The sequence below is a fragment of the Hemicordylus capensis genome, chromosome 3, assembly GCF_027244095.1.
Source record: "Hemicordylus capensis ecotype Gifberg chromosome 3, rHemCap1.1.pri, whole genome shotgun sequence".
In the NCBI taxonomy this organism is placed as follows: Eukaryota; Metazoa; Chordata; class Lepidosauria; order Squamata; family Cordylidae; genus Hemicordylus; species Hemicordylus capensis.
Genome location: NC_069659.1, coordinates 219,709,383 through 219,732,097, shown reverse-complemented (window position 1 = coordinate 219,732,097; position 22,715 = coordinate 219,709,383). Strand labels below are relative to the sequence as shown.

At 41.9% G+C, this 22,715-nt stretch overlaps 1 protein-coding gene across 1 annotated transcript in view; it reads right to left on the bottom strand.

Moving 5' to 3' along the window:
• The window catches only part of GLUD1 (glutamate dehydrogenase 1), a 43,215-nt gene extending 20,605 nt beyond the window's left edge, over positions 1-22,610 (bottom strand). Inside the window, exons 1-3 of the mRNA XM_053305254.1 lie at positions 21,941-22,610; positions 2,381-2,461; positions 1,593-1,648 (exon numbers count right to left, since the gene is read on the bottom strand). Coding sequence (XP_053161229.1) covers positions 1,593-1,648; positions 2,381-2,461; positions 21,941-22,379 — 576 coding nt within the window. The 5' untranslated portion in view covers positions 22,380-22,610. The remainder of the gene's footprint in view (positions 1-1,592; positions 1,649-2,380; positions 2,462-21,940) is intronic.
• Between the last annotated feature and the right edge of the window lie 105 nt (positions 22,611-22,715).

Here is a 22,715-nt window from a genome sequence, read left to right as displayed (position 1 = left end):
GTAACTGGCTCTATCCACCCCCAGCACAGTACCTCCAGTGACTGTTGCTGGTGACTATGTTTCTTTTAGATTGTGAGCCCTTTGGGGACAGGGATCCATCTTATTTATTTGTTATTTCTCTGTGTAAACCACCCTGAGCCATTTTTGGAAGGGTGGTATAGAAATTGAATAAAATAAATAAATAAATAAATAAATAATAAGAAGGCTATATTCTGCGACAATATCTATAACAGCAACAACACTGAAAATAAAATCCAGCCATCCCAGGTCCTTGGGAAGGACTCGATGTCTGGATAAAACAAACCAGTCAATAACACCTGTCTGACTGTGTAAATAAATAATAATTAGGCTAAGCCACTACTGGTCACTGGCTGTTGGGGATGATGACTTGTAGAACCGCCATATTCAGGGCCTCATTCAGAATAATAGTTGCTGGGACCAACAGCATTAGACGACGGTTCTCTTCTTGCCCTGCTAGTGGGCTTCCCAAAGCAATCTAGCTGGCCACTGTGGGAAGCAGGACGGGCTCTTCAAATGTCCACCCACCCTGCCGTATCCTGGAAAAGTGCTGTCTGCCACTCCCATCTCATTCTATTGCATATGCAGACTAGGCCCAGGTCACTGCTGGCTGAAGAGGAGACAGCTGGGGCTCTGGTTGAGGTAACTCTTCCTTCTGTGGAAGTGGCTTGGATATCAATCCTATGTGGACTTGCCTGCAGATGTACCACATATGTAAAACTAATAGATGTATCTGAATGACTAAATGTGTAGCTGTAATTTTTAAGGGCACATAGAGGCACAAAATATGCTTTATATGCATTTTGTGAAAATTTTGGCTGCCATTTTGTTTTTCCTCTATAACATTCATCTGCCAGAGTTTGGAGCCCATCACCTTCTAGAACTGGATTCTCCGTGCTCTACCAAAAAGAATGGTACCCCACTTATGCTTGTACTGTCACAGATCCCACAGATGTACATTGGCTTAAAGACAATTTCTGCAAACTTAGGGAGTCTGCACTAATTATGAGGAACCTGCATCTACCCTCTATCAGAGTATCTATCAGGTACCCAGGACATCTGCACATAGACATCCCTTTTTAGAAATGAGATAGAGCCCATAATACCTTTCATCATGCCTGCCCAGCTAGTGTTCCACCACCTGCTGACAAACCCTAGCCTTCCTCTCAACTTGGGTGCTGGGGAGTGGGTGGAGTATTATCTCCATCTTTGCTGTATGCTTATTAGATGTGCCAATGTCTCAAAAGTGGATCAACAATCCCTTACCCTTCTCCCCAGCCTCAATCTTAAAACCAAAAAGATAAGCAGGAGATTGTTCTTGAACATAATGACCACACATTTCTCATTGGCTATCAAGCTCAGAGTGTAAAGGTACAGGTGGTCCTGAAACACCTATTTGTTTTAAAACCTTAAGTTTTAATATAATGCAGTCTGTATCTTATTGATGTCAAGGGATTAAACAAACACAAAGTTCTACCTTGCTATCCCCATTACCCACCTAGAGCGGAAGAATTTTAAGTTAGCCAACCTTAACATGTTAGGTTAAAGCAGATTTATCTGAAGCTTAGACTTACTGTATAATTCCTAGGGTTGATCTTAACACCAGCCTTTGCACCACCAAACGGTACATCTGAAAAAATTTTCAAGTTTAAGAATCAGTTGACAAGGATACTGAATGGCAAGAATAAGTTGTTGCGGGCGGGTTCAAAATTCACTGGGATTTATTTTGACGCATAATAGACCCTATAAGCACCCAGCTTTCATACCTTACAATCATAGGTTAGTTTTCTATGCCCCACAAACATGTGTTAGGAAATGAGGATTTGGCCCTGGAGAACCAGGCTTCCTCTAGTGACTGTGAAAGGGATGGAGCTTCACTGTAAAAAAGCTGATTTACGAAGTTAAACTTTTCATTCAACTCTTTCTAATATTGCTGTATCCACTACATAACAGCTTACTTTATTTTATATCCATTCCCCACCCCCCAAATATTTGCTATAATGGCAGTAATATTGCTCACTTTATAAAAAATGAGATCTTTACAAAAAGATTTAGGAAGTATTTCCTTATTCATCCAATTCAAGACTTATCAAATCAGTCTTGGAAACCTTACTGAATAGTTAAGGTGACTAGCTACAGTCCACCAATTCAAAGCTAAACTTGAATTTGTTTTCATTCTGAGCTTTTTCAATGAAAAGATCAAATGAAGCAGGACTAAATGTGTTTACTACACTATATTTATATTTCTAGACACTCTTGTGAATCAGCTTGTGCTTTAATGCTCTTTTTAAGACCTTAGTTTAGTTCTTTAGTGAAGGAGTTTTTCTGAGTTTAGAGAAGTGCAACTTTCTAAATTACTTACCAACCACTGCACATTTATACGTCATGAGAGAAGCCAATGCTTTTACTTCATCAACACTCACTTCTGTGCTGTAACGAATGCCTGTTTAAAAAAGAGATGATTAAGATATCTCTGTACTTATGTTTTTATATATCCAATAGAAGTCACAAATCTTGAAAACAAGTTAGTTGTTTGTGCAGGAAGTATTGTGAAGGGTCTCTGCTTTGGGAAAAGCTCCATGAAGCCAATTTCGCATGGTCCTTTCAAAACAAAAGAGACTCCAAATCTGTATGCACCACAGTTGTTCAAGGACTAAGACTGAATACCCTGCCTTAATGAGTAGCAATTAAGTATGGCAAGTAGCTTACAAACACAATCAGTGCTAAGTATTTGTGCCAGGACATATACCCACAATGCCATAGTTAACACCCCTTCAGTTCTAGCACTGAGTTCACATACTGTTACATAGACACAACAGTAGGCATACTCCAGCTTATGCATTAAGTGCACTGGGCTTCAGCTTCTTCACTGTTTGTTCAGAAGTGTTAACAGACCATACTGAACACAAATACCTTTATATTATTTATATGCTGCTTTCTGCCAGATTAGGATGGTTTACAGAGTGTGGGGGGAGAACAGGAGGAGGATAGTTCCCTGTCCCCAAATGGCTCACATTCTAAAAAGAAACAAGGTAGACACCAGCAACCACCACTGGAGGAATGCTGTGCTGGGGCTGAATAGGAAAATAAAGTCAGTCAAGAGTGTTTTACATGGATAGAACAGGGCTGCCCAATTTCAGCTCACTAGCTACTGGACTACTACTCCCATCATCCCAAGCCACATTAGCCACTAGCCAGGAGATGATGGGAATTGTAGTCTAGTAGCTGGACATCCAAAGTTGTGCAGCCCTGATAGTGTTACTCGTGCATAAATGGTGACAAGATACATTTTTTAAAGCACCAAAAGCTTAGCAACATGTATATTCTTGTTACAACTTGCCAGTGACCTCATATATTGCAAGCACCACAACCAAATGTGAAGAATAAGTGCACTCAGAGGCGTCCTAAGTAATTTTGGAGGCTGAACTGAAAGGCCTTTGGAGACCCCTCCTCCCTTGCTGGAGCCCCCCCCCCCCAATTTAAGCATCATCCCCCTACACCCACCTACCTACCCCCCTCCCCACACAGTATTTTTAACATGTGGGTTCTTGAAGACAAAAACAAGAACTGAACTCACAAGAAAGTAAGAATATAAAACAGGTATATGTATGCAAATATGTATTAGCAGCAATATTTCAACACACAGTTTACTTATCCCCATCCCACATATTTCTTTCCCCACTCTCCCCTCTGAATCTAAAGCCGAGGTCATACACAGGCCAGTGACAGGGGCAGTGACCCCCCACAAGAGGATTTAGGGGGCCCCAGGGCATGTGGATGCTCTGGACCTTGGCCTAGAAGTCCAGGGGTTAGAGCACCTCTGATTGCACCAATGACTGGTAGTGCTCATTTGCACTGCTTAAAGACACAATACAAGTAATTTCTACTTCATGCAATACTTCATCCAAATACGCCCCCCTCCACACCTTGGTCCCCCTCAGACAATAGTGTCCTATTCTACAGACAATATTGTCCTATTCTACAATAATGTCCATATAATTAGCTTTTCATAATTAGATTCAGTACACCTATCACTGTGTATAGTGTGCATACACAGATCTGTACATTCACACAAACATATATACAGCATTTGCAAGCAACCAGAATGGCTTCTTAGGTACTTCTTGATATCCATGTTGAAGAAGCAGCTGTCACTTTAAGCAAACTGAACTTGATATTTAAGTCTACAGAAAGGTTTACCTAAATGAGATTCAAATTCTGTGCAAAAATTTTTCCTAGCAACTAGTTGGATTTGTGATAAATGTATCTAAGAGGGTGGATGTACCAAGGACAAAGTTTGATCATATGATTCCTTCCCTCCAGGTATCCACTCACTCAGTTTCACTTTTAAAGTATTCTAGGACTTCATGGTACAGACAAGGGTCAGGGCGTGCTTCCTCTTCCAAGATAACTACCCGAAATTGAAGCAGCAGTATAAAGTTGCCATTCGAAAAACGATTAAAAATGTAGGAACACTGTGGGATAGTCAGTATTATGAAGTGAGATGTCCACATGCTCTATTACGAACAGGGGTATTCCCCTGACAACAGTGGTGTCATGTGCTGGAACCAAAGTGTTTCATCTTGCATTCACATTCATTTCTCTAGTCAAGCCAGTAACTGAAAGATGAATCACTTTTTGGCAGACACATGCCCAAAAGACAGAAGAGTATATTGCAAAGCACGTTCTAGATGAACCAATATTTTAAAATTTCCACTTTTCAGAAGTCCCTTCATCCAAGGCATGCCTGCTGTGTGTCAACTTACTCAGGAGTACTCAATCAATAGCTAAACAAGTGAGCAAGTTTTCTGTAATTATCACAACAATCTTCTCTCCAACATTTGAACATAAGTCAAGTTGGATCTACAAGTCAGCTTTCCCCTTTATTTTGGTAAACATTCCTTTGTACTTAAAATGCTATTACAACACATTTTGAATGCCAAGGCAGCAATTCAATAATTAGAGCACCCAAACTACACTGTGCACAGTGAAGGTCTCCCAATACCTGTACATTCCAGTTAAAGAAACACATTAATCTGGGCCTGCTGATAAGAGATTTCTTCAAGAGTTGCATTAGAAAGCTTTAGGCTATGATTTCAGTCATCTTCTCCCCAATTTATTTAACACATATACCACCCAAAACTCATGTCTCTAAAACAGCACAAATTAATACAAAATTAACATATTGAAACAATTTAAAATGTTCTCCCATTTTGACTGGAGACAAGGATTAGGATCAAGGGAGTTGCATAACTAATCTAGGAGTCCTAGTTATTGCTGAATTTGTTCCCCAAACAACAACCCCCATAGCAAGCTATGATGTGGCATATAGGGTTGCCAACATTTCATTGCCAGAATGAGGGACACAAGTATGTGGGGGCTGGCTGGGGGTGGGCTGGGCTACGAAGTGTATGCAGTTATAATCAAGAGCCTGACATATTATTGACGTATATGTAATTGAATTATATGCTACTGAATAAATGAGGGACAAATACTGTCTCTATAGGGACCAACATTTCATCCCTGAAATGAGGGACATCCTGTGTAATGAGGAACAGTTGGCAACCCTAGTGGCATAGGACTCTTTTCAAAGTACAACATTCTACTGTTCAAGATCCCTGCATTAGTCTAAGTAGCCCTTTGAACTAGAACCAAGGGCCAGGATATTGCCAGTTGTTTAGTGCCAGTAGTATATGTTCAGTTGAAGTCCTATACAGAGCTGGATGCCTAGATTTTCCAGCCCTCATAATGCCTACTGACAGATCTATTTGAGCATTTTAAATAGTCATATAAAATATCATTTAGATTACCAAACCTTAAATACTACAAAGTAAGGAGTTTCAGACAATTTCAAAAACTGCAATTTGACAAGGAAATCATTCCCACAATTATTTAGATCTGTAAGAAAGTGCAATACAGGATTATGATACACAAACTAATCCTCCATTATGGCAGGTTGCATGCAATTATTTCTGCATAGCATCAGAAGCTACTCTCCGTCACTACTACTACTACAGGACCAGCCCTGACTGAGCAATTGTAGACTGCTATCTGTACAAGTGTAATGTGGAGAGGGAAGCCTCACTGAAGGAGAAAAGGCTTAACAAAAAAATTGCAGTCAGTTCTTCAAGCCCCATACAAACAGAGCTGCAAAAGGTTTCTGATATTTCAAAAGTTTCTGATCTTTTGAAGTGTTCTTGAATGTGAGGGAGATGTGGTATGCACACTGAAAAGAGCTTCCTGTCTGTACCTGAGGCATGCTGGGAATACCCACTGTTCGAGGATGGGCTCTGATTATGGTGGAAAAAAATTACTCAGTGACTCATAACTCTGCAAAATAGTTTCCACTGAAGCAGGCAGAGAATCTTGTTTGTCAAGTCAAAGATTTTCTCTTCCCCAGCACACCCAAAAATGGAACTTAACTTAGTATATCTTTTTTAAAAGAAACTCATTCCTTTGCAGTGGAATAGAAGTGAAAGCTACTCTGTAATCCTCATATCACCAAGACTAACTTCCGTGCAACATTGTGCTGAAAACTAAGTTTAACCAGAGCATTTTTCCTTAGTAAGATTTTTCTATAACGGTTCCCACATCCCAAAGTCCTCAGAAAAAATGAAATCTAAGAAGGGCAAAGACAGCTCAGTTAAGATGAGTCATTTTAAGATAATTTGGTTTATAAATGGTGATGAATAGCAACAATGCAAAACAAGTTTTCTAGTTACCACAGCAACACTACAAACAGTCCCATCTACCAGCACCCAACCAAATAGCCCAGAAAAGAAAGAAAAAAGCAACATGCCTGAATCTGAATGTGGTCAACATTTCCTCAGGTGTACAGTTTATTTCCACCCAGTTCTCTAAGCTAACTGGAATATAACCCATTGTATTTTGGAGCTTTGCATTTGCTTAGCCAATGCACACTTTAATCTACATAAGGTTAATAAAAAGTCCGTTATGTGCTAGACCCACAATTCATGGAACAAGGATTGACCAATTATAGATACTACTAGAGATCAATCTAACCTACCTCACAGGGTTGTTTTGAGGATAAAAATAAGCATGTACACCACTCTGAGCTCCTCGGAGGAAATGTGGGTTATAAATGAAATAAATACATACATACATAAATGCGAGCATATAAGTCACAAGAGCTGCTGTTAATGCTTAAACCAAACCAAAAAGTGGTTCCAAATAAGACAGCATATAAGGGTGGTTTTGTTTTTTTTTGTGACTGGGGAATACAGGAGTTTTAGTTAAACAGCTGGAGGGCTGAGTTTTGTCCACCCCTGATTTATAAGGAATCTCCTGGGATTTACACTTATTTTTCTTTTAAGCTTCCAGTGTGATTTTTTAAATATCCTTATCTGATTGCACTTGGAATCTGAGCTCTGAACTTAAACACCAGAAATATATATATTTTTTCAAGATCAAAAATGGTTCAATGCAATGTATTTAGCGGCATTCATTCAATCACAAAACTTCTTATGGTTCCAGACTTTCCAAGAGCATTACTACATGTTATGTGTAGTTCTGCAGCTCTTTTTAGGGATAGCTTTGAAGGAGAGTCTAAATAGGTGGTGGTGGAGGAGGATAACTTTTGTAATTCTTTCCATTTGGCTCTTTTCCTGCTCTCTTGTAGGTGCCAAGCTGGAGAGCTGATTTTCAGTTGAAAAATGTCCAAAGGGAAACTATTAATAAGCTGTTCTTCCCTCAGCTAGTCTTCCCCTTTAAAGTGCAGCCTCAATGGCTGCATTGTATAAAACAAAAACCATCCCATAAACAAACAGCAGACGACACATGGTTTTCTAAGCATGAATTGTCTGAAGAAAGCTGTGGATAATAAGCTCTCTTACTTAGATCACATGAACTTTATGATAATTCACATGAAGGTAACCTAGATCTACGACACCGAAAACCCTCTCTACATTGATCTAGAAACCCTCTCTGCACAAGTATTACCACTCAGACTTATGATCCTGTCTCATGCAAAGTCAGGCCATTGAGGCATTTAGTCCAGTGTTGTCTGTTCCAACTGGTAGCTGGCATTTTCCAGCTCTGCTAGATATCAGGAAAAAACAGAATAGCTGTAGTGGACCTTTTTTTTATTCTTGGCACTGAAACTCTCTATACCACATAAGTATGTATGTAGATCAGCACATTATAGAATTAGAATAAAACTGATAGTAGTAAATTGCTCCTTACTTATACATCAATTTTCCTACTATTTTAAATATCACCCCAAAATCCATTACAGCATGACCTGAAAAGTACCTGACTGCCAACACCATTAGACAACTACACTGAAGCTTAACTACTGCTGATGAAAAAAGCCAAAGCAGTCCAAAATGATAGGATTGATACTGAAAGTCTACAGGGTTTTACCCCTATTTAAAGTGGTTCAATTATTGAGCAGACTCCTAGGAGGATAAACAATCTCTGAACCAATATTTCCAAGTTCATCAAGCTTTACAAGCACTATTGAGAAAATACTGTTCACTGAGGGAAGAGTTTATACTTGAACAGTAAATCGAGATGTGTTGACATATGGAATTGGAAACAAGCATAAGTTTATGCCCTGCTATAAAGAGGGATTACAGTGCAGAAACTAATTCTTGTGAAAAATAGGATGGCCTTAAATTCCATTAAGTTAGCATATGCAAAACTGAGATGATGTAAAACACCAGTTACATGGGGGTTAAGATTCCCAGTTAGAACTACTGTAGGTGACAGAAAACAGTCTGCTTTTGCAGACACATGAAATGGTTCAGTTGTTCAGCACTAAGATTAGCAGTTCAAGCTACAGTGTAAGCTCTGTAAGTAATCAGGCTTTTGTTAAGTAAAGTACAGACAATTTTCATCAAAGTTTGTTGTACACCAACTCCTGTTTCCTGTACCCTATTTGGATACATTTCGTTCTCTAGGCAGCAGTCCATATGATGAACAAGAACAGCTGTGGTTTCCTGTTAGACACCACCTCTAGGCACGCGATCGAACAAGCAAAATAGGGATCCTGGAGAACTACTTTCACAAGTGTATAACAATATTACTTTTTCATATGCAAATAAAATAATAAATTCCACATGTCAACTGAACAGAATTCCTTCTTTTATTTCTTGCCCTACACAGGATTTGCAATTCCCTTGTCCTATTCTTATTGTTTAATTCTTTTAACAGCTAATTTCTACAAATGTTTGGCTTCACAGTTTAGAGAAGGAATTTAAGTTATGAGGCTCAAAGCAATTCAAATGGGGAAAAGCACATTGTTTTCTATGATAATTCATATTTTGTGACCCAATACTATTACTTTTAAAAGATAGGGATAAGCAGAATACATTCCCAAAGCCTGTAGTGGGCATGAGAAAGGAGACATACAGTCCTGGCCATGGTGATGTTTACCAAGAAAAACAGCATGCTATTGACAGCTTCTGTTACAAGAAATATTTATGATGGAACTCACAGTTGTATAGACTTTGTTTCATGGTGACCATTGAGGTTTTGCAGCATTTCGCTCAAGACCATGCTTTCAGGCTTAAACACAGTTTTGCACCCAAAGTCCTCCTAGGTTTAAAAATGATGCAAGCCCAAAATTCACCATCAAAATAAAAATGGTTTTTAAAGTTCCAGCTTCCAGTCAGATCATAAAGGACACAATTCTTCTGTCTAATGATAAAATGAAGCAATTAATCTTATCCTGAAGATTTTGAGGACAGTGATCTTGATTGCTGTAAACATTGAATCTACTGTTATAAATGCTGGGATGGGAATATTATCGACTTGACCAGATCAATCTATATTTTATATTAACAGCATTATAGTAAAGAACCAGATACCATATATTAAATGATATACTCATTTTCCTCTTAATGCCTGTTCAGATAGCTTAGGGCTTGCTAACAACCCAGAAGTGACAAAAGCACAAAACCACTCAAAATTTGTTTTCGTTTTTAATAACTGCTTTTCTGCATTAGACAAGTTCTGCTTCTGGAGTGTAGGTAGTATCTTGCCTCAAGAAGCAAGGAACTTGGGAGATATGCTCAGGATTCATTGTCATCATTGCTGTCAATTACTTGGCTCCTTTCCCCAACTATGCTGGAAAAATCATGAGGACTTAGAAACTCATTCAAGACTGAATTGCCTCTTACCTTTTCTACTGCCAATTGCTAGGCAGGTCCATAGTTAAAGATATTATGAGAGTACAATTTGTGTACATGGATTCTTTGCAGAAAGATATAACTTAAAGTTAGATAGCTGAATATTTTCAAATTTAATTACAGTAAATAAATCTACTTGATACCCAGCTCTACCTATAATTTATGTCAGCAGATACCAGGGAGGCAGTGTATGTTCTGAACGGGGGTTAGGAGGCTGCTCTGGGCTGGACAGGGACAAACAAGCTGAAACTTAATCCAGAAAAGATGGAAGTGTTCTGGGTTGGCAAAACTGATCATCCAAGTAGTGAAGTAAATCTGGTCTTGGATGGGGTCACTCTCCCCCTGAAAGACAAAGTATGCTGCTTTGGGATGAAACACTGTCCATGGAGGCACAGGTGAGGGTGGTGTGTAGAGCTGCTTTTTACCAGCCATGGCTAGTACACCAGCTGCAATCCTACTTGGAGAAGTTGGATCTGACCTCAATGACTCATGATTGAAGTCACACAAATAGATTGGACTACTACAATGCGGTCTATGTGGGGCTGCCCTTGAAGACTGTTTGGAAGCTTCGTTTGGTCCAGAATGCTGCTGCAAGGATGCTCATGGGCACAAGTCACTTATTGAGACACCTGTCCTGTTAGGACTTTCACTGGCTACCATTCCACTTCTGGGCTAGATTCAAGCTGGTCTTGACCTTCAAAGCCCTATATAGCTTGGGACTGGGATACCTGTCTGACCACATTCACCCATATGAACCTGCCAGGTTCATCCATTTGGCATCTCAAGCCCTGCTCATGACCCTGCCACTAAAGGAAATCCGGTTGGCTGTGACTAGAGTCAGGGCCTTTTCAGTTGTGGCCCCTCCACTTTGGAACATCCTCTTAGAAGAGCTTTGCCATCCTCCCTTCGGTGTTTAAAAAAGTGAATTAAAGACATCTTTTTATAGACTTGTTAATGTTTTATCCACTACTTATATTTGGTAGGTTTCTTAGTTTTTCACTTTTTACTTATAATTTTTAATTTGTAACTTTCAACAATTGTAACATAAATGTGGTTTTTAGCCTGATCTTTTAATTTTTTAAAAACGGTTTTATAATGTATCTACTTTATTAATCTTATGAGCCATCCTAAGCAAAACTGAGGGGCAAGGTATAATATATTATAAAACTTAAATATATGGTTTTTGTCAGTTATCCCAATGCCAGCAGTTCCTGTCCAGAACACTGAAAGGTGGGATCACATTTGCTTCTTACTGAACAAGTGTTATGCATGCTTTCTCTTGTATCTTCACAAACAAAAGGGGCTATAGACTACTTAGAGAGAAAATATGCTGAAAATTCAGGAAAGGGTTCTGGAATCTCAAGGGGTCCAGCCCCCCTCCTATGCCTACAACCCTGCAGCTGGGCACTTCCTATACACCTTCTCATGCTCCCAAGGTAAATGAACAGCTAGCCTCTCCTCCATTTTTAAAAAAAATATAGAACACTTTTTCCTATTGTTCCCTTACAGGAAAGCAATTATACAGACTATTTCCCCCCCCTGCTTACTGAAAAATCGCTCCTGTTTTTAATGTAGTATTACTGAAGTTATCCATTATACACAGCTAACCAAATGTTTCAGCTACATAGGAAGCTGCCTTATACCAAGTCAGACTGTTGATCCATCTAGCTGAGTTTTGTCTAAACTGGCAGTTGTTCTCCAGCATTTCAGATGGGTCTTTCCTAGCCTTACTAGGAGATGCCAGGGACTGAACTTGAGAGACCCTTCTACATGCAAAACAGAAGCTCTTCTACTGAGACACAGTCCTTCCACAGTGCTCAATGCATTGATTACCTATGTATTTTAAACCCATCTCTGGGTTCTGATTTCCAATACAAATTTAAATTAAAAATAAAACCAAACTTTTATGCATCAGGCTCAACTTGCATACTTATTTTGTGAAAGAAGTCTACTTATATTACTATATGAGGAAGTTACACATTGAAGACCTCAAAGACTACTGCTGAGTTCTACTTTTAAACATACTTTGCTCTCAAAGTATTACACACACTTTGGAACGGAAAATGCATTGATATAAGGCCTATTACCAACAAAGATCAATTTCCATATCAGAAAAAGCAAACCCCCTGTACCAGAGGAATGGTACATTTTTTGTTGGTTGGTTTTAGCCCCAGCAGTTTCTGGGAATCTGATCTACAGTAGCGAACAGGCCCCGGCAAGCCAGAAGGCCCCAGTTCAAATCATGCCTCAAACATGAGCTTAGCAGCCAGCCTTAGATGACAAACCTTCGCTGTAGTTGCCCCAAGGCTGTGGAACACACTTCCTGCTGAGAGTTGAGTTGCTCCATCCCTGATGGCTTTTAGGGAAAAAACTGAAGACATCTTTTCTGCCAAGCATTTTAGTTGAAGTTTCAGTTGAATTTTACTGGTTTTAACTTTAAATTTGTATACATGTGCACAGTCAGCATGTCCAGGAATGCCACTAAAGCTGCAAAATGCCCCCCCAATCATAAATAATTGTGGGGGGAAATGAGGTTTTTCTCAAGAAATAAGAAGAAAGGAGCCAAAAAATGGCTCTGGTGGACAAAATGGTGGCCAGAAGTGATATCCGTTATCACCAGGGTGGATTTGATTTAAATCAAACTGATTTAAATCATGATTTAAATCACGATTTAAATCACTAGCAGGGTGGATAAAAATAAAAAAAATCCGATTTAAATCAAAAAATCGGATTTTTTTATTTAAATCAGATTTTTTTATTTAAATCGGATTTTTTAAAATTTTTATCCACCCTGCTAGTGATTTAAATCAGTTTGATTTAAATCAAATCCACCCTGGTTATCACTTATGGCCCTCTAGGAACTGCAGATACTTGGGTTTTAAGCCTTCTGTATTCGTAAATAATGAAACGGGTGTCAGACACCTTGCGGATACGTGAATAGCGGTTCTGAGAATAACGAGATTATCCTGTAGTATTAACCACTCAGAGAAAGGGCTATTGTTCCATGGCAGAGCACAGCCATGCCAAAGACCCCAATTTCAGGTGTCCCGTCCCCCACATATCTAATTAAAGTATCTTGGGTAGGAGTGAAAAAGACCTCTGTCTGAAAAATCAATTTGTGAAGCATTCAAAATTAGGCAGAAACTGACAAAAGTCTTATATGTTGAGGAATAAAAGCAATAAAAATTTAAAAACTTTGAACTGATTAGTATTTTAAAGTACAAGTTTTTTTAAAAAATACACCACGTTGACCTTTTGACTTTAATCTTCAGAGTATTAAACACTGATCCTGGTAAACAGCAGGTCTTATCTTTCAGCTTAGTAGCTGTTCCATCCTAGATTAATGATTACTTTCAGCTGTGTTGAATACAAACAGGCAAAATCCACATTTTGTTTAGCATCTATGAAATTTAAGCTCAAATGTTTACCCCATCCAATCAACTGCAAAATATCTGGAACACTTTTTGGAAACCATGTGCGTAAGCAGGTCCAAATACTGATATTTAAAATATAACATTCCTTAAAGTTACTACCTAAGGATTTGGAATTTGAATGTCACTACTTTAAAGCACAAAATTGCCTTTTGGACACAGAAGGGAAGCTACCAAAAGCTTGCTCTTTGCATTATACTAGTGCCCGAGAAAACTACCTCTATTTACAAGTGTCATTGGGGTAGGGTTGCCAACATCCTGTTGCCCAAATACAGGACACAAGTCAGAGAGGGAGGGTGTCTTGGGGCGGAGCCATCTCAGGGGTGGGGGCCAGCCTGCTCAGGCCCCCAAGCTATCACAACCGCCAGGGAACCACAAACATCCCACTTTTTCTGGCTACTTCCCAGCCAGGAAAAAAAGGAAGCACCACCCTGTTGCAGCTAAGTGACAGCCTGGCCACTCTTTGCTCTTCTTCCCCGTTTTGCCCACTCCCCAACTAACTGGCACAGTTGGCTCTGACTGGAAGGCTCCTCTCTGTTTCCATAACAGACCATATGAGTCCTCTCCAGAGGGGAGAAGCGCTAAGCAACAACCATCCCACCTACTTTCCTATCCCTAGCCAACCGCAGCACAGCATCCCTCCAGTGGCTGTTGCTGGTATTTGCCTTATGTTTCTTTTTAGATTGTGAGCCCTTTGGGGACAAGGGACCATCTTATTTATGTATTATTTTTCTATGTAAACCATTGTGCGAACTTTGGTTGAAGAGTGGTATATAAATATCCATAGTAATATGTCCTTGGACTCAATCCATGCTGCATGGAGTGTGTTCCCTCTGCCCTGCCCCTGCCTAACTGCTACAAGCTATGGACCGGCATACTATTCCCAAAGGCGCTTAACTTGGGAGGCAGCCTGCCGTGCGGTCTGCAGCCCGGCCTTGTTCAACGCTTTCCACCAGACCACTCACACACCGGGAGGGCAGTGGAGGGAAGCTGGCAACAGAGCATACTGCCCCCATCAGAAGCAGGTGGCACGTGCAGGCCACAGAACCAAAATATGGGGGAAATGGCATCCTGGATGGGATGGCCACTTCCCCCCAGAAATATGGGATGTCCTGGCTAATCCAGGACTGCTGGCAAGCCTACACTGGGGAGAACCAACATCTGACCACCAGCACTAGCCCAGCTAAGCTTTGGACATGTGTATTAGTGGCACAGTGGGGAAATAAATAATAATAATAATAATAATAATAATAATAATAATTTGATTTCTATACCGCCCTTCCAAAAATGGCTCAGGGCGGTTTACAAAGAGAAATAACAAACAAATAAGATGGCTCCCTGTCCCCAAAGGGCTCACATTCTAAGAAGAAACATAAGACACACACCAGCAACAGTCACTGGAAGTACAGGTGAAACTCGGAAAATTAGAATATCGTGCAAAAGTCCATTAATTTCAGTAATGCAAATTAAAAGGTGAAACTGATATATGAGACAGACGCATTACATGCAAAGCGAGATAAGTCAAGCCTTGATTTGTTATAATTGTGATGATCATGGCGTACAGCTCATGAAAACCCCAAATCCACAATCTCAGAAAATTAGAATATTACATGGAACCAAGAAGACAAGGATTGAAGAATAGAACAATATCGGACCTCTGAAAAGTATAAGCATGCATATGTATTCAGTACTTGGTTTGGGCCCCTTTTGCAGCAATTACTGCCTCAATGCGGCATGGCATGGATGCTATCAGCCTGTGGGACTGATGCAGTATTATGGAAGACCAGGATGCTTCATTAGCGGCCTTTAGCTCTTCTGCATTGTTTGGTCTCATGTCTCTCATCCTTCTCTTGGCAATGCCCCATAGATTCTCTATGGGGTCAGGTCAGGCGGGTTTGCTGGCCAATCAAGCACAGTATACTGTATACTTTTCAGAGGTCCGATATTGTTCTTTTCTTCAATCCTTGTCTTCTTGGTTCCATGTAATATTCTAATTTTCTGAGCTTGTGGATTTGGGGTTTTCATGCCATGATCATCACAATTATACACGCCATGATCATCACAATTATAACAAATTAAGGCTTGACTTATCTCGCTTTGCATGTAATGCATCTGTCTCATATATCAGTTTCACCTTTTAATTTGCATTACTGTAATTAATGGACTTTTGCACGATATTCTAATTTTCCGAGTTTCACCTGTACTGTGCTGGGGGTGAATGGGGCCAGTTACTCTCCCCCTGCTAAATAAAGAGAATCACCATGGTAAAAGGTGCCTCTTTGCCCAGTTAGCAGGGGGAAACTAACAAGCAGACTAACAAGCAGAAGGTTGCCAGTTTGAATCCCCGCTGGTACTATATTGGGCAGCAGCGATATTGGAAGATGCGGAAAGGCATCATCACACTCTGGTGGGAGGAGGCAATGGTAAACCCCTCCTGTATTCTACCAAAGACAACCACAGGGCTCTGTGGGCACCAGGAGTTGAAATCGACTTCTTTACCTTTATTAGTGGACACCTCTGCACTTTGTACTCAAAAATACATTTTATGATATGGCATGGGGATCAGCTATTCAAATAAATTGTTCAAAATCTCACTGTATTCCAGCCATATTCTTTATCGCAAAAAGCCAGCTCTAGGATGCAGGTAATCTTGCTATTAGAACTAGATTCCTTAACTTTTCAATGAATCAGCCAGTGTCAGTCAACTGTTTTGGCACGTGTACCAGAAGTCCAAGAATGAGAGAGTGGCATTCCAGGCACCCTGGATCATGGTGGAATTGTTTGTGGTGTCTTGTGTTTGGGCAGAACAGTCCGAGTCTACAGAGCTAGGAAGCACCATAATGCTTGATGCTGGAGGGTATTTGGGCCTCACAGTACCATGGCCTCTTCTTGCTCCATCCTAGGAGTGCCACAAATTCCTATGGCTGTGCTTTTTGTGGGTGGCTAGGCAATAAGGGGGAGCTAAAGTAACCCAGAGGTTGACAAGGGAGATTGCCTAAGGGCATGTTCAAACTAGTTCTACTCTTATGCAATAAGGCACATCAACATGCACATTCCTCCTACTCCTTCCAATGTGCTGTCCCACAAACTCCTAAACGGGGTGGAGGTTCATTCAACTACACCTCACACTTAGGTAGAGTGGACAGAGTGTTGGACTTTGAAGAGCGAGTCTGGAGTTAAAGACCTGTCAACCATGATGATCATTAAGTCTCAAACAATTTGTTCAGGACCAAACTACAAATATTAAACCTGCCACTGACTGACATGCTTAACAAAGAAGTGTAACAGAAGCAGCCCTTTTACATAAAAACCTGCCAAAATGGGGTGGGAGGCACACTTGCATGGCAACCTGGCCCGGGACTGTGATGCATGCCAAGCTTTTTATTTATTTATTTAAAACTTATCCCCTGTGCCATTTTAGCATTAAAAGTGCCTCCTGAAGTGCCTATTTGTCCCAGAAGCTGCTACAACAGGGTGAGGATTTTCAGTGCAAACAGTGCTGGAGGAGCATTAATACCATGCCCACATCTCAGAGTTCTATGTATGTTGGCTCACCCACACTTCCTGGCAGCAGGATCTTTTCTTGCAAAAGGACTGCTTCCTTGTTAAGTCAGTCAATCTGTGATAAGTTTAACATTGGCCCTCAATCTATCCTAAAAATGAGGATAAGAATGAGAACCTAACATGCACTGCCCCTAGTTCCTTAGAGAAAGAGCAGGATATCGATGTGATAAATAATCACCAGCAATCACAACAAGGAAATCTCTATGTAATGTCAATTATCAGGTAGAGCAGGGAAATGACTTGCCTAGCAAGCCAGAGGTTGCCAGTTCAAATCTCCGCTGGTATGTTTCCCAGACTATGAGAAACACCTATATCAGGCAGCAGCGATATATGAAGGTGCTGAAAGGCATCATTTCACATTGCATGGGAGATGGCAATAGTAAACTCCTCCTGTATTCTACCAAAAACAACCACAGGCTCTGTGGTGGCCAGGAGTCGATACCAACTTGTCAGCACACTTTAACTTTTCATCAGTCTTATTAGTTTCTGCACAGAAAACACTGATCAACCAATACCTCAAAGTCAAAATAGCACTGGGACCTGAAGGTGCATTGGCAATTCTGGGGAAGGAAACAATATCTGAAGATGGAACAAGTCATGAACCAAAGTGTAGCAAAATGTGTGGAGATGCTGAGTTTATTATTTATTATTTATTTATTTGATTTTTATACCGTCCTTCTGAAAAGGCTCCGGGCAGTTTACAAGTTCTGGTGACTTACTAGATTTGGGGGCATGCAGCTTAAGTGAGCTCATTTAGAAATAACATGGTCTCTTTTAAATAAAAAGACAGATCGTAGATTTAAATTCCCAATTGGTAGATTGGGAATAAGTCGCATACCTATTTTAGCTAATGAAGACCAAGGCTATATAGGTAACTGAAGAGATAGTATGCAAACACACAGTGATTAAAAGCTAATGCTGCAAAACCGCTGTGTCAAGGAGAGCTCCTGAGCAAGACTCTTGAACAACCACCTATGCAGTAGGCACAGGAAACATTTTTCACTGTGCACCTCCAAGACAGTTTCCATTGTAATATTTGGTCATCCAAGCATAAGTCAGTGCCCATTTGCTACTTTACTCACTATCTTTCAGTCATGCTACATTAACTGTTTTGTAAAACACTAGAACAAATAGTTTTTTCTGCATAGTTCTTCCAAGTCTATTCAGTTTCATTTTTCTAGGAGATTGTTTCTTTGATTAGCACCATGGTTAGAACTTACATTGACAGACTACACCAAATGATTTTGTACTCCCAGCTTTGGATCACAGATTGGGATGCCAAGAAGCTCTTCCACTTAAGATACCAATTCAGTCTCCGGGTACTTTGAGACTTTGAAGGAACACAATCCTAGTGAGTAACTAGATCAAACTATTTCTGCCTCCTTAGAAAGCTTTGAAACTTTGTGGTCCACAAATGTGAACCAAACTTTCCCAGACATCACAAGATCCCTTTTGCTACAGTACAAATGAAACAAAAAACTGTGTGGGCTGCAACCAAATTGCGGCAAATAGTTACAAAATGTTTGTTTGCCACATAAGGGGCCAGAATGAGAGAGAGGTGGAAACTATCCTTTCATTCAGAAAAAGAGGGAATGTTTGCACTGTGCAACTAAGATGCGACTTACTAACCTCTGCAGCTGTGGAACTTCAGCAATAGAGACTGGCAATACCATGAAAGCAATGTTTTTGGTGTTCCTACAGCTCTTGTAGGATTTATCCTTAGGCTGTTGTCTGACCACATCAAAATACACACTCCATTTCTTTTGCATCTTTTTTCTTTTACAGTATCTCTGGGGACACGAGGGACATGCAGTCCTATCCTCACCTGGTGTGTGTGGATTCTTCTTTATAGACATAATTCTCATAGCCCTTGTTGGACAGTGCCTGTTCACAACAGGCAGTAGGCTAAAGTTGCAACCTAGGCATACTTACCTAGAGCAGATTCCACTGAGAAAGGGACATCTGAATAAATACCCATATGACCACACTGCAATTCTGCTTTGTTCACACAGCAAGCAGAAGGAAGTCAGGGGAACTTGTTTACTGATATAAATCTCTACTCCTCTGCCTGTTTATGAGTGCATGTGTTCCAGTGCAAACTGTACAATACTGAGCACTTAATGCCAAATAATCCCTACATGATTACTCAACAGTTTGCCTTGGGATGAACATTGCTTCTTCTGCCTTTCATAAATGAATGAAATTTTGCCTCTAATAATGAAGCAGAGTTACATCAGTTCCTCAAGTCAACGTTCAAATAATTACTTCCATTTTATGCACCTTTAGTGCACCACTAACATTTGGCTGATCTCATGGATTTAGAGATAAGGGAGTTGCTCATTACAATATTACTAGGCAGTTATGGCTTCTGACCTACAGGAAAAGTTTTATCTATCACAGAAGGGATGGTCACTCTCCAAGGAGTAATTCTCTATGGCTGTTTCTTCCATTGTAATGATCAGGGTTTCTTAATCTTGGCCCCCAGATGTTGTTGGACTACAACTCCCATCATCCCCAGACATTGCCTTTGTGGCTGAGGATGATGGGAGTTTTATTATTCTTATTATTTTACATTTTATATCCCGCTCTTCCTCCAAGGAGCCCAGAGTACGACATACTTAAGCTTCTCATCACAACAGCCCTGTGAAGTAGGTTATACTGAGAGAGAAGTGACCCAGCAAGTTTCATGGCTGAATGGGGATTTGAACCCGGGTCTCCCTGGTCCTAGTCCAGCACTCTAACCACTACACCACGCTTGCTCTCTGTAGTCCAACAACATCTGAGGGCCAAAGGTTAAGAAACCCTGGTATAGATGGCTTGGAAATAATTGTGGGAAAACACATAAGAAATCTTCACTGCACTGAATTTTATCCTTTAGATGGGGAACAAAGTAAGAAATGAATAAAAAGAGCATGTTGCATATTTCTGCACACATATCCAATATTGTTAAACACAGTCATGTTAGTACAGCTTCTGGGTTAATTCATTCAACTATTCTTACATGAGGAAACAAGCACTAGTTGATGCTTTCAACAGAACCTAGAATGCAAGACCCATTCATACTGACTCACCACTGTCCTATTTCAACCTATCTTTGCAAGATTTTTCAGTATGTGACCAGAAGCAACCTGCAAGCATATCACAGCATTAACAAGTTCAGCTGTGTACAGTTAAGTCAACATGTATTAACTTCACAGCACAGAAATTGCTTGTGCAGATCCTACACAAGATGAGTTAAAAGGCTATAGTGCTTATCCACCACAGACTTTAAAAGCTGGAGGTAAATGCACACTGAAAGAGGGGAAGCAACTGGGTTAGGACTACAGTATGTGCAACTGTGACACTGGTGTGCATGTGGAGTGACTTACCTGTCTTGTGTAGTTCTTGTAGGGCATGGGATGATAGCTCTCTATATAAGAATCACTTGAACACAGAGTTAACAAACTTTTTTCTGGCAGAGCTCTATGTCTTTAACAGCTGATCAGTAGGCAGAAGATGAGCAGGGTGAAGCTTTTCCCCATTTCAGCTCTGTCAGGAAAAACTCCACCAGCTGAAGGCTAGTTCACACATGCACATTTCAGCAGCTGATGACATGTGTGAAAGGCATGGCATATCCAGCGTGGAGCCAGCGTGGTGTAGTGGTTAGAGTGCTGGACTAGGACCGGGGAGACCCGAGTTCAAATCCCCATTCAGCCATGAGACTTGCTGGGTGACTCTGGGCCAGTCACTTCTCTCTCAGTCTAACCTACCCTCACAGGGCTGTTGTGATGAGAAGCTTAAGTATGTAGTACACCACTCTGGGCTCCTTGGAGGAAGAACAGGATATAAATGTAATAATAATAACAATAATATCAAGTGACAGAACTTTCAAAATGTGACAAAGCCAGTGTGGTGTAACTCATAGTGTTGGACCAAAACAGAGAGGCATTAAGTTTACCAAGTGGTCTGTAGTCAGTCTCTGTCAGACTAAACCATTTCCCATGGATGCTGACAAGCTAAAAATAAGGGGAGCCCCCACCACACAGGGCATGGGGTAAGAGAATGGGAACTCAAACAAGAGCAGCTCCCCATTACACCACCAATGTGGACAACTCATAGACCGAGCCAAGAGTAATCAAGTGCCAAAAGAAATTCAGTGATGGTCATGCAAGTGGGAAATGATGCATACAGCATGATCTTATGCATATTTACTCCTGCTCCACTGAGTTCCACGTGGCTCAATCCCAAGTAAGCAGGCACAAGTTTACAGACCTTATTTTCTGCAGCTGTTAAAGACACAGAAGCCCTACTAGGGGGAGGCTAGCATTCTTCCGTTAAGGAGAAGAGGGAAATGACTGAGGGTTAATTGGGATCTACGTTCTCCGAGAACAGCAGTGAATAAGAGTAGTTTCCTCCTTGCTGCACTGGCAGAGCAGACAGCAGAGAAACGAAGGCTACTTATTACTGAAGTTCGTGGTAGGGCAATTCTAGAGAGAGACAGCAGCCCTTAGTCCGTTGTCGTAAACCCAACGAGTCCTACGGCACCTTAGAGGCCAAATGCACATTTACTGGGGCTTAAACTTTCGTGGACTAAACGTGTGTTAGCCTCCCAGGTAGCCCAGGACTCTTGGTGGGCTCTGCTGGGGGTCAAGCACAGGCGCTTGAGAGGCGGCAGGCGCCAAGGCAGCCCGAGTGGGCGGAGGATAAAGGAATCCACCGGCTGAGTGGGTGGGGGCCCTGCGCGCAGAGGGGGAGGCCCGGAGGTCGCGCTGCTGCTGGGCGCGGCGCCTCTCTCACCTCCCTTGCAGGGGGTGCGGTGCTGGCTGTGCTGCGCCCGGTAGCCCTCGATCACTTCCCACTCGCCGTTGTCGCGCTTGATGGGGAAGGAGACGCTGAGCACGTGGTTGCAGGGCTTGATGATGCGCAGGATCCCGCGGACGCGGTGCCGCTTCTCCTCGGGGCTCTCGCGGGTGCGCAGCCCTTCCACCAGCTTGTCCTCCACGATGCCGGCGCCGCGGTCGAAGAAGCCCTCCACCATCTTGAAGAAGTTCGGGTCGTCCTCCCGCTCCACGGCTTGGCTGTAACGCCGCCGACTGCAGCTATCGCCGCTCTTCCCCCCGGCGGGACCGCTCCCCGCCAGCAGGGCCGCCGCGCAGGGCTCCCCGCCGGAGAGCGCCGACGAGCCGGCCCCGACGGCGCGGGCGGGCGCCAGAAGCTCCCCCAAGCAACGGTACATGGTGGCAGCGGAGGAGGTTTGCCGCGGCTGTAACGGGACAGGGAGAGGCTTGCTTGCCTGGCGCGCGCACGGCTCGTCCAAGGGAGAGCTGAAGGGCGTCGACGCGGCAGGGCGGGGAACAAAAAGGGACGAGGGGGGAGGGAGGAGGGGGAGGGAGGCCGGTGCCCGCGCGGCCCAATGGCACAACAACAGGGGCAGGCGGGCGGGCCCCTGTCGCTGCCTTTATATGGCCCCCGCGGGGAGGGAGGAGATGAGAGAAGAGGCGGCAGGCGAGGCCAAGCCTGCACAGGCACGCCCCCTTCCATTGGGCAGGCGCAGCACCGGACAGCTCCCTCC